Genomic DNA, 17,883 nt, shown 5'->3' with positions numbered 1-17,883 from the left:
TTATTCAAAAAGGGAGGAAGACAGAAAGCGGGAAACTACCGCCAATTAGCTTAACATCTGTTGTAGGGAAAATGTTAGAAGCTATTATTAAAAAAGTTATAGCAGACCACTTGGCTAAGCTCAAGGTCATCAGGCATAGTCAACATGGTTTTGAAATGGAAATTGTGTTTAACCAACTTATTGGAGTTCTTTGAGGAAGTAACATATGCTGTGGATAAAGGGGAACCGGCGGATGTACTGTACTTGGATTTCCAGAAGACATTTGATGAAGTGCCACATCAAAGGTGATTGCAGAAAATAAAAGCTCATGGTGTAGGGGGTAACATATTGGCATGGATAGAAGTTTGGCTGGCTAACAGGAAGCACAAAGTAGGCATAAATAGGTCTTTTTCAGGTCGGCAAGATATAACAAGTGGTGTGCCATAGGGATTAGTGCTGGGACCTCAACATTTTGCAATTGATATAAATGATTTGGATGAGGGGATGGTTGGGATGGTTGCCAAATTTGCTGATGGCTCAAAGCTAGATGGGAAAGTAAGTTATGAAGAGGACACAAGAAGGCTGCAAAAAGAAAAAGATAGGTTACGTGAGTGGGTAAAGATCTGGCAAATGGAGTATAATATGAGAAAATGTGAAATTGTCCATTTTGGCAGGAAGAATAAAAGAGAAGCATATTATCTAAATGATGAGAGATAGGAGAGCTCTGAGGTGCAGAAGGATCTGGGTGTCCTCGTGCATGAACCACAAAAGGTTAGTATGCAAGGAATTGGGAAAGCTAGTAGAATGTTATCATTTATTGTGAGGGGAATTGAATACAAAAACGGAGAGGTTATGCTTCAGTTGTACAGGGTACAAGTGAGACCACATTTGGACTGCTGTTTACAGTATTGGTCATCTTATTTAAAGAAGAATATAAATACATTGGAAGCAGTTCAAAGAAGGCTTACCAGACTAATACCTGGAATGGGTGGGTTGTCTTATGAGGAATGGTTGGACAGGCTGGGCTTGTATCTGCTGGAGTTTAGAAGATTATGTGGCGAGCTGATTGAAACATATAAGATCCTGAAGGGTCTTGACAGGGTGGATGTGGACATAAGGACTCGAAACGTCATCTCTTTTCTTCTCCGCCGATGCTGCCAGACCTGCTGAGTTTTTCCAGGTAATTCTGTTTTTATTTTGGATGTGGAGAGGATGTTTCCTCTTGTGAGAGAATCTAGAACTAGGTGTCACTGTTTAAAAATAAGGGGGTCGCCCATTTAAAACAGAGATGAGGTGAATTTTTTTCAGTCAGAGGGTTGTGAGTCTTTGGAACTCTTCCTGAAAAGATGGTGGAAGCAGAGTCTTTGAATATTTTTAAGGCAGAGGTGGATAGTTTCTTGGTAAGCAAGGGAGTGATAGGTTATCGGGGGTAGGTGGGATGCAGATTTCAGGTTACTATCAGATCAACCATCATCTTATTAAATGGTGGAACAGGCTCGAGGGGCTGAATGGCCTACTTCTGCTCCTTGCTCATGTGTTCGTATGTAATATTTCCAATATAATAAAAGCAAAATACTGCGGATGCTGGAAACCTGAAATAAAAACAGAAATAGAGCAAAATAGAGGTCAGGGATAGGTGGGAGCTCTGGAGAGATTTGACAAAGATGTCATGGACACAAGACAAAGGGAGTGTTAATGGCAGTGTTAAAGACTAAAGAAGGTGCTAATAGTGGCATAAAGGTATGATAGGAGAATGTGTTAGTAGCAAAACAAAGGTCAGCGCTCTGTGAAAGCAAAACGTAAGAAGAAGTTACAGATGGCTCTGTGGGGGCAGGGGGGTTGGGAAAAATATTTAAAAAAAAAATTGAAATGGTGAACAGAGTTCATGGTCTGGAGTTGTTGAACTCAATGTTAAGTCCGGAAGACTGTAAAATGCCTAATTGGAAGATGAGGTGCTGTTCTTCCAGTTTGCATTGGGCTTCGCTGGAACATTGCAGCAGGCTAAGGATGGAACGTAGGAAAGAGCGTAAGAGAGTGGTAGGTTGGGAGAAGGGAAAGGTGACAGTGATGGTCCAATCCTACCACAGCCCACCTTCAGTCAGCCAATCATGGGGGTGGGGGGGCTTCATTGTCAGAGGCTTGAATTATTCCCACCTCCCTGCTGAATTAAGCTGTGAGACATTGAGCAGCTATGGCTGGGAGTGCCTTGTTTATGCAATGTGAGGGAAATGGAACAGTTTTGAGGGGTTTTACTATTCACATTTGATATTTTGTGCCATTAATCTTTAAAGTGTAAAGATGATGTTGATGGTGATGATGTAAAATGCTGTGAAAGGGACATGTTGGTTACGATTGGAGAAGGGAGTAGAGGTTATAGTCAGTGTCCTTTGCTTTTTTGCACACAGACTGGCCCAGTCAGGCTCTTCGTCCCTTACAAAAGACGCAAAAAGGAAAATGAACAAAGTACGACCCCAGTCAAGAAGGAATCTCCCAAGAACATCACTTTACTGCCTGCAACAACTGGAGCAACCTGTACGTGAAACGACATAAAAGTATCTGACTCTCATCCTCTGTGCTGGGGGTGCTGGGGTGGTTGTCTTACAGAAATTCCGATAGAGCGCCGCACTTGGGAGAGGCAGTTGAGATGACAGCTTCCATGTAACAATAGCCCAATCAGGGTGTGTGCTTTAATGAGGGGGGCACCTACAGCTCACATTGCCTGTCCAACAATTGTCATCCTCGGTAATCTGTGCGCTGTGTCTTCAGATTGAGCTTGAGTTCCGGACAAATGGAATATGAAATATCTTCTTCGGAACAATACAACCTCATTGATTTGAATATTTGTTAAAAATTGATTTACTTTTCCCTCTATCTCTGCTCCCTTTGATACCTCGCTGTTCAAAGGTTGGAACTCATGATAAAGTGCAGATTTCCTGGTGCCTACGTCATGTCTGACCCTAGTGCATATTGGTTGGAGGGAGGCATGCTGAGAAGTCACATTCTGTCCTTGCTCTGTGCTCGATAACCCGCTAAGCTCTCAGCCCATCAATGGCTTAATTTTAAAATTCACATTCTTTCTTCAAGTCTCTCCATGGCCTTTCCTGTCGCCATCTCTGTGACCTCCTACAGTTCTGCAACCTTCTGAAGTCTCTGTTCTCCACCAATTTCAGCCTCTTAGGCATCCCCAATTTTCATTGCTCTACCATTGACAGCCATGCCTTCAGCTGCCTGGGCCCTAAGTTCTGGAATTGCCTACTAAACCGCTCTGTCTGTCTTTGTACTTCTCTCTCCTCTCTTTCAGACTCTCCTTAAAGCTTACCACTTTGAGCGAGCTTTTGACTTTAAGCCCTAATATTCCTTTATGAGGCTAAGTGTCAAATGTTGCCCAATTATCCTCCTGTCAGGTGCTTGGGACATTTTCCTACACTAAAGGCACCATAAATGCAAGTTGCATTTGTTATTGAATATCGATCAAGAAGAAAATCTCACTTTCCAGTCTCAAGATTGCTGAGTGTAATTTATTACAATTTCTATTTCCATACAAACTGAGACTGACTAACTCAACATTGGCCAAACTCCTCTGGGTCCATGTGGATCATAACCTGGTAAAATAGGCTGTTAGAACTCAGTGTTGGGATCCTCCCTGAGGAAAGCTGAGTTGGAGGGATATATGAGGGCTGTGGGTGGATGTGGAAGCCTGTCTTCGCTTGATATCATTGTTGGGAGCGAGGAGGAGGAAATTATTGATATATTTTTATATTAACCTTAGAAATGATCAGATCTACATCAAGCTGTAGTGAATTATTGTTAAACACATTTGAAAACTGGGAGAGTTAGAGATTGAATTCTAACAGTTTATGGCAATTGATGAAAGTCCTTTGCTTTAAAATATTTAACTGATTGATTTCCAGTTACAGTGACACCGGCTGGGCAGATCACTCCTTCTGGGACACTGGCCTTTGATCGAGCCTCCACAGCAGATGCCACTGCCATTATTTCAGATAGTGCCGCACAGGGAGATGTCTTCACTAATACCACAGGTAAATAGCACTGCTTGCTCCACACTGTCACCAGAGATGTGATTTAAGAAGTTGAGAAAAGGTCACCCAGCCCAACGTGTTTGTCCTTCACCAGCCCCAGTGTCCACCTTGTGCAGCACGGTTTCCAGTTCACCTAGTCCAGTGTCCAACATTCCCAGACCAGGGCCCATCTATAGCCTGTTCCCTGGGTGTGGGTGACGCTCACTGTTCCTGGATTTCTGAACCTTCTCGTGCCGTGTTGGGGTTTGAAGTGATGATCGTTGGATTGCCTGTTCAATACAGTAAACACTCAGCTACTGTGCCCTTAATGTCTTCAGTTCTGCTGTTGCAGTGCGAACATTATTATTCTCCTTTGAGTGAATAGAGCTTTTGTCCACAATCTTGTGCAAATTTCTTTTCACTAATTTGCACAATGTCCTTATAACATATTAACCCGACTGAGCTTCAAGTCATATTCTAGGTTCAGTTCACCCACCTCTGTGTAATTGCCCTTAGCCACTTCCTGCCTAAACCAGAGAGCATCTCTGATTTTTCCTTAAGGTTTTTCTCAAACTAAGCTCTGCCTTGAGTTGCTGGGATGTGGAAATGACTGAGTTGGTTAACTCCCTCCCTATTCACTCCTCATTTGTCTCAATGTGTCCTGAAAGCTGTGACTCACACTGAGCTCAGGCTCCACCTGACAATTTCTCCAGGTGGGTGTTCTTCATGCAACCTCAGCAGTGAGGATCAGCAGGCCATTTGACCTCAGAAGGCATTACAACTAAGGTGTCGCCTGGTGTCCACACACAAGTGCTTTCTGGCAACAATCACTGGATAGTCACTATCCAATAGTGATCAGCAGGAAAGCTGATTGATTTTTATCTCTGGTGCCTGTGGGACACATTCTAACACCTCCACTGCAGCCGTGAAAAGCTCAGAGAATTCTGTACAACCCAGATATGGAGCCTGGAGGCTTCCTGCTCTGTACAGTTCACTACTACACTTGGAGTGCACCTGTTATACCCAGTCAATTGCAATTGATAAATACATTGATTAATTAATACGAAAGGCAGCTGATTTAACATTTACGTATCAAGCTAAAAACATGTAGGGAATGTGCTTTCTGTGTGAATGCTAGCTAAAGGAGACAGGGTGCAATCAGAATGGTTTCCTGTACTGGAACATGTGTGTTCTATCTTCTACAGCAGCAGCAGCTAGGACTTTACTGGAGATAACTTAGATAAAACACTCTTTACCAAACAGGAGGGAGCCAATCATGTAATTTAGTTCAAGTTAGCAGTTGCTAACAGTTATCTGTTACCAAAATCCTGCCTGTGTGCACTGAGATTATTTTTTGGAAAGGCGATGCCTGGTATCTGCCTGACTGGAAGGGGCCCACATCTCCTTGAGGAGCAGAAAAAGAGGTCATATGTACAGATCCCTGAAAGTAGCTGGATAGGCAGATAAGGTGATTAGGAAGACATATAGGACACTTACATTTTATGCCTCAGCTAATAAAAGAAAGAGGTGGAATGTTATGCTAGAGTGTTGCTTGTAGTTCTGGTCACTGCTTTACAGGAAGAATGTGATCACACAGAAAGGGTACAGAGGAGGTTGTAGTAATCTGATGTGTAATATACCTTTAAGACGAATGTTGTAATGAAAGGTCACATGATCTTGGTATCCAATAGCAGAGTAGCACGGGCTACCTCTGTAGTTGGTAGTCTTGAGTTAGAGTCTAAAGTGTAAAGACAGAGTTTTGAGCTGTAAGCACACAAGTGTAGCTGGTGAGTTCCTTTTGTAAATAAACAGAATGTGTTTCTTCTAATAACGATCTACTAATCTTCTCTGTCTATGGTATCAACTGGGCCACCCCTAAACAAGCGTGCAACCCGGATCCACAAGTCCCAGCAAACCAGGGCACAGGATCCAACAAACTGGCGATGAGAGTAAAAAGCAAGAATAGACACGAAAGGACGAGGAAAAGCAATAAAGAACGAAGGAAATCAAGAGAACTGAAATTGGGTTGTACCTCGCACGGTAATGGTGAAGACATCTCTCAGTGCAGCACTATTTGAAGTAATGGCAGTGGCATCTGCTATGGAAGCTTGATCAAAGGCCAGTACCTCAGAAGGAGTGATCTGTCCAGCCGGTGTCACTGTAACTGGAAATCAATCAGTTAAATTCTTTAAAGCAAAGGACTTTCAAAATTGCCATAAACTGTTAGAATTCAATCTCTAACTCTCCCAGTTACCAAATGTGTTTAACAGTAATTCACTACAGCTTGATGCGGACCTGATCATTTCTAAGGTTAATATAGAAATGGATCAATAATTTCATCCTCCTCCTCTCCCGGCAATGACATCAAGTGAAGACATGCTTCCACATTGACCCACAGCCCTCATATTATTGATTGTCGAATCAATCCACTCAAAGTATGCTGCAATTTGGAAGAGTTGAACCTTTCAATCCAGCATCGGACGATTGGTCTCATTATGTTGAGCGCCTCGCGTTCTTCTTCCAGGCGAACGACATTGCTGGGGAGGAGAAGATGTGCGCGATTCTCTTATCCGCGTGTGGGAGTAGGATGCATGGATTAATTAGAGATTTGTTGGCACTCAGTGCCCCAGATTTGAAAAGTTTTGATGACTTAGTGAACTTTGTAAAGAATCATTACCAGCCAAAACCCTTGGTGACGATGCAGCGGTTCAAATTTAACTCAAGGAATAGAGCTACAGAGGAGACAGTTACTCATTATGTGGCTTGTCTGAAACAATTAACAGAATATTGCGAGTTTGGTACATCTGTCGATGATATGCTTAGAGATCATTTGGTGTGCGCAATAAACGAAGAAGTGATTCAGAAGAGATTATTGTCTGAAACAAATTTGGATTTTCAGAAGGCATTGGAAATTGCTCTGGCAATGGAAGGCGCAGTGCGGGACTCAAAAACTCATATGAGGAGCACAAAATGGCGCTGTCCTCTACATTGGACGGGGAGCCTCAGCCAAAAAGCGCGCGAAAGTGCAAGGCTTTGCTCAGAAGCAGGAAGTAGCCACTGCTAGCAGACAAATAAAAAGAGATAACTTAGCAGCAAAAATATGGCATAATGATAACAGAGGTAGAAGCAGACAACCTTGTAATGAACCAGTTTATAAAAATCAAATGTTTTTTTCTGTCATTGGGATGGACACCTGATGAGACATTGTAAAGGTAGAATCAGGCAGACTTCCAAACGAAAGCAAAAACCCAATGAGATCTACAGCATTAAAAAGCCTGAAGTAATAGATTCAGTTATTTCTTCATTGTATAATTTAAAGGTGGGAAGAACAGAACCTACCTATGTAACCATAAGAGTTAATGAGAGGCTTATCAGAATGGAGGTGGACACTGGAGCTTCCACTACGGTGATAGGTGAGCATACTTTTAAATACCTGAATCGTGGGGAACGTAAACTAAGTCTGGAAGAAACAGATGCCAAATTGTAAACTTACACGGGAGAAGACATACAAGTCAAGGGCATAAGACGTAACTTAAACTCAGCAGAGCGATGGTATAACAAGGCTCATGCTGCAACTCGCAACATGGTGGAGCAAACCATCAGAATGCTCTAAATGATGTTCCGGTGCCTGGACTGGTCTGGTGGAGCTCTGCAATATAGTCCACAGAGGGTGTCATGTATCATCGTCACTTGCTGTGCCCTTTACAACCTGGCTCTGCAACAGGGAGAGGAACTGGTTGAGGAGGAAATGCAGGAGCTGGAGGTCTCCTTCGATGAGGAGAACGTCGATGGTGATGAGGGTGAGGAGGTCCTTGAAGGCGGCAATTACGGTGATGAGGTCCTTGCACTGGCCAGACAAGGCAGGCACGCTCGGGAGGCCCTCATAGCTGCTAGATTTGTGGAGGATGGTGATGACCTGCAGTATGCAGATGCCATAAGATCCTCACTTTGCATCTATGAATGTTTGACTCCAGTCTGGCTTACGGTAATGCACATACCCTTTGTGATGATGCTCCTGTCATGGAGACGCAGTGGAGGCCCTAATTGTCTCTCGAGTGCAGGAGAATGATGACGACATAGATATTCACATAGTCTCTGAGAATGTCTAACTCCTCTCTGGTCAAGGGCAGCTCACTTACAGTTTGTGATCAGGGTCATGCAGCCATGAAACTTTAAAAGCATCTGATTCTTTGCCTGCCTTCAGCTCCTGAGCCCTGCAGGAGCACAGCATCACTGGTCACAGATGCTGAAGAGATGCGGGCCAGCCCCACCTTAAAGGTGCTGAGAGCACATAGAGAGAACCCTGTGGCACCTGCCCATGAGATTCTGGCAGCAATGACTAGCACCTTCGGGGTGCAGGCATCAGTAATGTGTCCACGGAGTGTGAGGCCGGACCATCGCTTTGGTCTGAAGGCTGCACAAAGCACAGGGATGAGGCCCTGGACTGAGACACTTGCCTTTCTCTTGTGCAGAAAGGTTTCACATCTGAATGACACAAACACTGCTCATCAGAACAAGGAGCCATAGGCAGGGAGACATTCTTGAGAGTTTATTGACAATAGTGAACATTATGTACAAGTGATTAACACCCATGCTCAGGCTGTGCAACTACATCTTCCTAACCTTCCTAACCTTGTCGCTACATCCTAGTGCTCCCCGGAAATGCAGAGCAGGGGTGGAAGCAGCCTACTGACTGCCACACCCTGTCTGTGATGGCCTTGACAGGCCCCCTCTGAAAGGCTGAGACCTGGAGGGACCAGGCTTGCCTTCGGAGACCTGCTGAGTGGCAGCGGCACCCTCCTGGACCTGTGGAGTCAGAACTGCTGGGGTCACAGGAAGAGGGGACTTGGTTGGGCTGGACACTCCCGGAGTCACCTGAGTGGATGGTCCCAGGGTGTGCACCTGCTGATCCTCCTTCCTATGAATGCCCGAGGGCCCCTGGCTGACTCCTTGAGGAGAAGGTGTAGCTGGAGTGAGATTGAGCTGCCCTGCACCCCTCTTGCTAACATACTGTTGGAGGCCAACTATGGCATCAGTGATGGAGTTCAGCCCGTGCAGCAGTGCAGGAGCAATGTCCTGGACCAAGGTCTCCATGTCGGCCGCCATCCTAGCAGTGTTGACCTTGGTATGCCGGCACTATTACCTTAGCATGAAGGCAGATGGACTCCTCCATTGTGCCTTGCAATCTGAGGAGTGCAGCGGACATCCCTTCCTGATGTTCCCGAGCTTGCCTTTGCAGCTCCAGCAACTTTGACATGACCGAGTCCAGACACTTGTCATCTGACTCAGACTCAGCATGTTTCTGGCCTCCAGCAGTCCTCCAAGTGTCGGATGCCTGGGAAGTCCCTGCCGATGCCTGCTGTGATCAGAAAGTGTGATGTGCTCATCAGATTGTGATCCCAACACTACTCTAAAACTAAGTCCCACCAAGGTGTGTGTCTCTGCATTGGTGGAGGGTGTGGGTGAGCGCTGTGACAGGACTTCAAGGAGGGTGCCTTCAGATTCCTCTTCAGAGGTTTCTTTGGGGCTTGATTGGAGGCCCTGGGTCGTGGACTCCATTGGCTGTTTGGCAGATGTGCCTGTGAAAGCAAGAAGAGATAATTGGTGCATGGCAGTGACCTGTGAAATAGGACACACAGCATGGTTGTCTGATGGATGTTGCACTGCTGGATTCTCACTTGGTAGAGAACTGCCGACCTCACCATCAGCACAGGAATGGTCCAGATCCTCGCTGGTCAGCTGAATGGCTCTGTTTTCAAAGTCCGTGAAGACCTTGATTTCAGGCATTCCTCCAATGGTAAGTGACCTCTCCCCCTTGTTGTGAGCCAGTTTGTCCTGTATGAATAGAGATGGGGAGAATGTATCAGGGTGCCTGCCAGGTCAGATGATAAATATGCCTGACATGCGTGGGTGGTGAGTGGTCCCATGAATGGGATAAGGAAAATGAAGGTGTGTATGTTAGGGTATGTATGAACCGGCAGTGAGTGAGGTCCCTGTGGATGTGTGATGGGTTTGTGAGATGAGAGTGATGAGAAGCGTGACTTACCCTGGCAGAAAGGAGGTCATTTATCTTCTTGTGGCACTGGGTAGCTGTCCTCTTTTGCAGGGTGTTGGAGCTGACCACTGCCTCCCAAGCCAGATTAGCAGGCAGAGTGGGGGTAGGGGACATCACAGCAAGCCTCCACTGCTTCCAAAAGTCACTCGAGGGATGCATCATTAACCTGGGGGCTGCAGTCTTTTGCCCTTCGGGGCCATGTCTTCTTTGCAGCCGTTGTGGGCTGGCAGCACTGAGGTGTGCGCGTGGTTGCACTTTAAATATGGTGCCCAGCGTGATGAGGCAGCGAGATAATGGTGTGACGGGCGAATGAGTGCCAACTTGCCATGGAAACGGCGAGTTTCCTGGGAATGTATAATTAATGCGGCGGGTTTGGGATGAAATGGCGTGAAAAGCCACCATTGCGGCCCACAGATAAAATGTCGTTTTACCCACCCACTACCTCACTTAGGGCAGAATCGTCCCAGATTTGCACCATGTTTCTATAAATTTATGTTCCATGCTCTACTGACTGCAGAAACTGAACACTTTCTTCTGATAGTTAGAAAAGTATATGTTGAAAAGAAAATGATGCACCTCCTTAAAACTGGGGGTGGCAGAGGTTGGAGGTGTGGGCATATTGGGCAGGGGGATGGCAGGGTAGTCAGGGGCTTATGGGCAATGGGTGAGGGGATGAGATAGATTGGCAAGTACTGGTGGGGGTTATTATTCAGTGAATGTGAGCAGTGCTGTGTCTGGATGGGTGGGCCTGAAGTTTCAGGCAGTCTTTTCTCATCTTCCTTTGTATTTTTGTCTCTGTATTTTGCTCACTCTTCTTTTCTCATATACGTACTGATGAAGGAGTGATGGCTAAGCTGGTTCAAAGCCTCCTTGGGAATCTCTGCCATTCCTTGGTTGAGCAGCCTTGAAACACTGGAGCTGGCCTTGTGATATTTGATGGCTTTTCTCATCCGAGTGTTGATCTTATAGAGGTTTGTAAGATCACTGAGGAAATGGAAAACGTAAATTTGGAATATTTTTGAAGTTAAATTTTGAGCATTGAACATGGGTTCAAACTAATAAAAGGCAAATTCAAGATTGATGGCAAGTAATTCTTCTTCATGCTCAGTAATTGATACCTGAAATAGATTTTGGATATTGTGATGCAGGCAGAATCTATTAGAAAACATTTGGATGCTACAGTGTGAGGATTGTAGGGTCTCCCTGGGTGGTTGAACTCAGATGGTCTGTCTGAAAAACCCTCTTCACCCATTACTACTTAAGTGATGCAGGAAGAGCTCTCTTTATGCCAGTGGTTTCCTGCTGACTACAGGACAAGCAAGAGGGAAATGGAAGCAATTCAGAACTCACAGAAGCCTTTGTTCAATTCACAATCTGGCATATTCCCACCCAGGCGTTATATGGGAGGGTGTATCGTGCGGCAGTTCTGTAATTACCTCCAGTTTAAATAGATTATCTAATCCTCAGGACTGTGGAAGTCCCATGGATGCCATCCGTGCACTGACAGCTTCATACCTCCTGTTTCCTACAAGTGTGAACCATGACTTTCTGACTGAATTTGAAACACGTGATTCTATTGTTTATGAAATAAACATTCAGTATTAAAAGTCACAGAGAACTGGAGAAAAGAGATATTACAACGGAGAAGAGACAGACAGACAGACAGACAGACACACACACACACACACACACACACACACACACACACACACACACATCCCCAACAACGGGTCCTTTGTTGGAGGGTGATTTGATAATTAGTGATGCTACAATCAGTGATTGTATAATGGTGATTGAGGTGGAGGGAGTTGATTTTGAGGCTAGTTGATGAGATGCTGACGGCTTTGTCCTGGATGATGTCAAGCCTTGTGAGTGTTGGAGCTGAACTCATCCGGGCAAGTAGGGAGTATTCCATCACACTATTGACTTGTGCCTCGTAGATGTGGGAGCCAGGAAGTGAGTTACTCACTGTGGAATTCCCAGCCATTAACCCGCTGTTGTAACTATGACATTTATAACAGTCATAATGAAACATCACTCCACAGAAGTGATCTGGTACAGTGGGGTTTACTCAGGCTAATGTTTATTTAAACAAATTCCAACTCCCTTTTCCTGCTGGCAGTAGTAAAAATTAAGAGACCTTTGGTCATCCCAGCAGCCAAGATAGAAACCAAAATATGAAAAACAATCAAACAAATAATAATTGTGTTCCTGCCCTTATATATTTTCATCTTTGCTGTATGCAAATAGGTTTGTGGGAGGGACATTTTAATAGAATGTTTGAATGCAGAATAAATTTTGCATTTGTCTTAAATTAAGACTTTTTAACAAGGTTACATAGAATTAATAACACAGAGACATTGGCTCAGCCAGTCTGTGTTGGTATTTATCCTCTCCTAGGCAGTATTGTTAATCCCATGTGCTCATCCCATTCCCTTATCCCTTAATTACCCCACCTAAGGAACTGATTCTTAAATGTTTAAATGGTCTCTGATTCATCACGGACTCATTCGTGAATTCGTTGTAAAAGCTTTGCCTTCTCTGGTCCAATGACTAGTTGCTTCAATGAGTTTGATCAGCCTATAATTTTCACGAGGCTGGGGAGAGTGACAGGTAGAGAGCAGATCAGAGATGGCTGTCTTTCAGGAGCTGTACTGTTCCTGGCCTGTGTCTGAAGTGGCTGAGAGATTGCAGTTTATCACCATTCTACTGATAAACAGCAGCTTTTTACAAACTGCAGAGTTCAAAACCTCAAAGAGTGAAATTGTCAAACTCATTTTCTGGTACCAATCGTGTTAATTGCTCTCTTATCTGCTGCTAATTTTCAGTCTAAAGTTAGTAATTGTAATGTTTTGTAATTATCACAGATGAAAAGCACCATATGTGCATCCAGGATTTTATAGAGCAAATTACAGTCTATGGGAGCTGGAACAAGTGATCCAAGATAGCTTTGCTGTAGATTGTTCATATTCCCCTCTGGATTTCTGTGTTCAGTGATGCATTTCAATTACTGCTGAGTCTAGTGAGTGGTCAGTGCAGTATGCGGTGTGATTTTGAGTTATACACACAGGAGGCTCTCAGCTTCACCCACCTGCTTGTGCCGAGTTAGATGTCAGACTGGAAAACCATAGGGAATACAATAGCTGACCTTGATCCTTCGACCTCCGAGGGAAAATTCAGCCACAGTGCCCTCTCTGTTTCTCCCTCCACCAATTTCCCATGCTCACACACTGTCTCTCTCCCTGCACCTCTCTCTCTCTCTCCCACACGCTCGATCCCTTTCTCTTCCTCCTTTCATTCTTACCTCTTTTTTTCTTCCCCTTAATCTATTTCTTCCCCCTCTCTTTCTCCCCCTTACATATGATTTAGGAGCAGGAGTAGATCACTCGGCCTTTCAAGCCTGCTCCGCTATTCAATTATATCGTGGCTGGCTTGACTGTAACCTCCCGCCTATTCTCGATAACCGTTCACCCTCTGTTTTGTCAAGAATCTATCTAGCTCTGCCTCGAAAACATTCAAAGACTCTGCTTCCACTGCCTTTTGAGGAAGAGAATTCCAAAGACACATGAACTTCTGAGAGAAAAATTGTCTTCTCATCTCTGTCTTAAATGGGTGACCCCTTATTTTTAAACAATGACCCCTAGTTCTAGATTCTCCCACAAGAGTAAACATACTCTCCACATTCCCCCTGCCAAGACCCCTCAGGATCTTATATTTTTCCAACAAGTCACCTGTTACTCTTGTAAGCTCCAGCAGATACAAGCCTAGTTTGCCCTCTCTTTCTTGCCTCTCTCTTTCTTGCCCCTCTCTTTCTTCCCACCTCTTTCCTCCCCTTCCCCCTCTGTCATCTCTTCCCTCTCCTCCCCTTGTCACATTCTCCCCTCTCTCCCTTCACTCCCTCTCTCTCTCCCCTTCTTCCTCTGTCTCTCTACCTTCATACTTTGTCTCTTTCCCTTTCCCCTCCTCTCTCCTTTCCACCTTCTCTCTGCCTTATCCTCTCTCTCTCCACTGCCCCCTGTCTCCCTTGCCCCCTCTCTCCCTTCCACCCTCCCTTCTCTTCCCCCTTCCCCCTTCCCCCTTCCCACCTTTGCTTCCCAATCCCTTTTTCAATTGCTTCCCCCATCCCCCAACTCCCTTTCCCCACTCCCTTCCCCCTCTCTCTCCCTTACTATGCTCTCTCCCCATTCCACCTCTCTCTCCCTTCCCACCTCCCTCTCTTCTCTCTCTCCCTGCCTCCTTCTCACTCCCTTCCCCTCTCTCCCTTCCTTCCCCCCCTCCCTCAATACCTTCACCCTTCCGTCTTTTCCCCACTTCCTCTTCTACCCATTCTCCCTCTTCCCCACTCCCCTTCTCCCCCCTCTCTTATCTCCCTGCCTCTCTTATCCTCCTCCCTCTTTTAACCCCCTCCCTCTTATCTCCTTCCCTCTCTTATCCCCCTGCCCTCTTACCCTTCACTTTCTCCTATCCCCCACCCTCTCTTATCCCCCTCTCTCTCTTACCCCCAACCCTCACTTATTCCCCCATCCTCTCTTTTATGCCCACCCTCTCTTATCCTCCTCCCTCTCTTATTCACCTCACTCTCTTATCGCCCTCCCTCTCTTATCCCCCCTTCTCTTATCCCCTTCGTTCTCTTATCCCCACCCTCTATTATTTCCCCCCTCTTATCTCCCACCCTCTTTTCCCCCCCTCCCTCTTTTAACCTCCCTCCCTCTATTACCCACCCCCACCCCTCTCTCTTATCCCCTGTCTGTCACTGCCCTCTGGCTTTTGGTGGAAATGGTGAGTATCTGGATATTGGGACTGACCATTGTCAAGTTTGGCCTTCCGCAGTCAGCTAACCTGAATAATAGTCACTTGGGCACCACAAGAGCAAGAGGTTACAACCCAGCATTGACAGGTTAAACAAGTAGGTGAAACTTTCCAAATAGAGTTTAATATGCAAAAGAGTGAGATCCTTCACTTTGGACCTGAGAAGGACAAATCAGAATATTCTCTTCACAGCTTGAGACTAAGAGCTGTGGTAGAGCAAAAAGATTTGAGAGTTCTGGTACACAAATCACCAAAAAATAGTGCACTAGTAGAAAAAGTAATCAAAAAGACTGGTAAAATGGTGGCCTTTATCTCACCGGCCTTGAACGACAAAGGGGAGAAAGTTGTACAAAGCATTGGTCAGACCCCCTGTCTGGAGTATTCAGTCCTGAGCTAAATTATGGGGGAAGGTTGAGAGGTGATCGACTTTGTTTAACTGACAAAGGAATTTGATAGGTTTTCTGAAGGAAAACTATTTTCCCTGGGCTGAGGAGTCCAGAACAAGGTGATACAATTTTAAAATTAGACCTAGGCCATACAGAGCTGAAATCAGAAAGCACTATTTTACACAAAGGGTAGTAGAATACTGGAACCTTCTCTCCCCCACTCCCCCAAAAAACGTGAAGACTGGAGGTCAGTTGGAGATTTCAAGATGAAGATTGATACATTTTTGTTGGGTGAGGGTATTGGGGGATATAGATCAAATGTAGGAAGATGGAATTGCGATACAGACCAACCAATGGAATGATGGTGCAAGTTCAAGAGGCTGAATGGCTTCCTCCTGTTCCTGTGTAAAAGACTTGAGAGGTTGAATGGTCACATCCTCTTCCCATAAACCACCAAAGTGCAAATGATGCCTGAAAATCTCCATCATGGGTGTCAATCTTCAGGGGAAGGACGAACAGTCTATACAAGGCCAAGCTTTAGTGTTCGTGCCTTGTCAATACTGAGTGAAAAAATCATGAGTGCTCCGTTAAAAAGAATTGATTTAACCAACATTGACTGCAGAATGCATTGTTGAAATGTCTGCGCATTGTGTGGAGCATAAATACTGATATAGACCTGTTGGGTAAAATGGCCTGTTTCTGTGCTGTAAATATTATGTAATTGATCAACTGAGTGACAATTATCCTCCATTTGAGAAAAGAATTAGCTTTCATTCCGATAGCCTCATGTCCTCAGGATGACCCAAAGAGCTTCACAGCCAGTGAATTACTTATGAAGTGGTCACTGCTGAATTATAAGGAAATGCTATAGCCAGAGGGTTTCAGACTTCTCTTACCCTTTGTGTGCAGGAGACAATAATGCAAGTCAATGATATGGGGAATAATAACCAGAGTGTGATAGGAAGGGACAGAGCATACAAACATAAGATTGCACCAGCAAATAGGGTCAGAGTAGGGCAAAATAGTAAAAATTATGAATTAAAGGCTCTCTATCTGATGTGCGCAGCATTCGTGAAAAGATGGATGAATTGGCAGCACAAATTGAAATCAATGGATGTGATATGATATCCATTACAGAGACATGATGAAAAATTTTCAGGTCAACGAGTGGGGGCAGGGCCCACTCGCCGACGCGTAAAATGATGCACGGTGACATCGGGCGGGCATCCCGACATCACCACATGGCATTTAGATTTTCAGGTTGGCAGGCAGGCAAAGAGCCCAAGGCGGCTTTCGCATTTTTCATGGAACCTCATCCACAGGCGGGATGAGGTTTCATGAAGGGTTTATAAATTAAATTAAGTTTTTCATTAACTTTCATTGACATGTCCCAGCTCATGTGACACTGTCACATGAGGGGACATGTCCTAAAATTTTTCCTTGCCTTTATTTAAATTTCTGAAACTTAAACTAATCTCCCTGAGGCCAGAGTTGTCCCAGGGAAATTTCTGTGCTCTTTCGCATGCCTGCGCAAAAGAGCGCAGGCCCTGACTCAGGGAATTCCCGCTCACCCCACCACCCCACCTGCACAGGGAGCGCTTAGCGATTCTGTGTGTGCGTCACGCTGGGCGGACCTTAATTGGCCTGTTCATGTAAAACGGCAGCACGGCCCCGATCAGGGGGGTGCCAATTGAGTTCATACCCACCCCTGCCTGCCCCCGCACAACTCTCCTGACAGGGGGAAATTTCTGCCCATGGTTGTAAGTTGACTAACCCAAGGCTGGGAGATAAATATCCAAGAGCATTTGACTTTTCAGAAAGATAGGAAGAAAAGAAAAGTAAATGTTACTAAAGGATGAGATCAATACAGTAGTGAGAAATGTTTTTGACTTGGAAGATCAAGATATAGAATCAGTTTGGGGGGAAAAAAGAAATAGCAAGGAAAATAAATCATTGGTGGGAGTTGCTTATAGGCCCCCTAGGAGTAGCTACATTGTAGTGTTCTGATGCCCTTGGCCTTCTAGGCGGTAGAGGTCACAGGTTTGGAAGGTGCTGTCGAAGGAGCATTGGTGATCCAAATGGCCTACTGCTATTCCTATTTCTTATGTTTTTATGTTATGTCCTTATACCCTATCTGTTCTGCTTAATATCATGAAAACTTCAATCAAATCACCTGTTAAGTTTTTAAATTCAAGTTGCCCTTGGGGTTCAGTTTCAATTCAGTGAACCTACGCTGCACTCCCTCCAAGACCAATATATTCTTAAGGTTTGGTGCCCAGAACCCCCACAGTAATCTAGCTGTAGTCTAACCAGGGCTTTGTACAGTTTTAGCATAACTTGTATTCTAGTCATGGCCAGCATTTCATTAGCCTTTTTGATTATTTTCTGTACATGTTCATGACATTTTAATGATCTGTGTGCCTGGACCCCCCAAGTCTCTTTGAACCTTCACTGTTTCTAGCTTTTCCTCTTTTAGCAAGTACTCTGTTCTATCCTTTTCAGGTCCAAAGTAGATGACTTCATATTTGCCTACATTGAAATCCATTTGCCACAGTTTTGCCAGTTTGCTTAATTTATCAGTATCCTGTTTTACTTTTATGCCACCACCCAGACTGCTAACAATGCCACCCATATT

At 44.9% G+C, this 17,883-nt stretch overlaps 1 protein-coding gene across 3 annotated transcripts in view; it reads left to right on the top strand.

Annotated features, from left to right (window-relative positions):
• LOC121282924 (deformed epidermal autoregulatory factor 1 homolog) overlaps positions 1-17,883 on the top strand; it is an 85,646-nt gene that overhangs the window by 48,060 nt on the left and 19,703 nt on the right. For all 3 annotated transcript variants that reach the window (XM_041196738.1, XM_041196737.1, XM_041196740.1), the window contains 2 exons: positions 2,385-2,511; positions 3,891-4,019. In XM_041196738.1, the coding sequence (XP_041052672.1) occupies positions 2,385-2,511; positions 3,891-4,019 (256 nt within the window). The remainder of the gene's footprint in view (positions 1-2,384; positions 2,512-3,890; positions 4,020-17,883) is intronic.

This window comes from Carcharodon carcharias, chromosome 10 (genome assembly GCF_017639515.1).
Source record: "Carcharodon carcharias isolate sCarCar2 chromosome 10, sCarCar2.pri, whole genome shotgun sequence".
Lineage (NCBI taxonomy): Eukaryota > Metazoa > Chordata > Chondrichthyes > Lamniformes > Lamnidae > Carcharodon > Carcharodon carcharias.
This window is presented reverse-complemented; position numbering and strand designations above follow the sequence as displayed.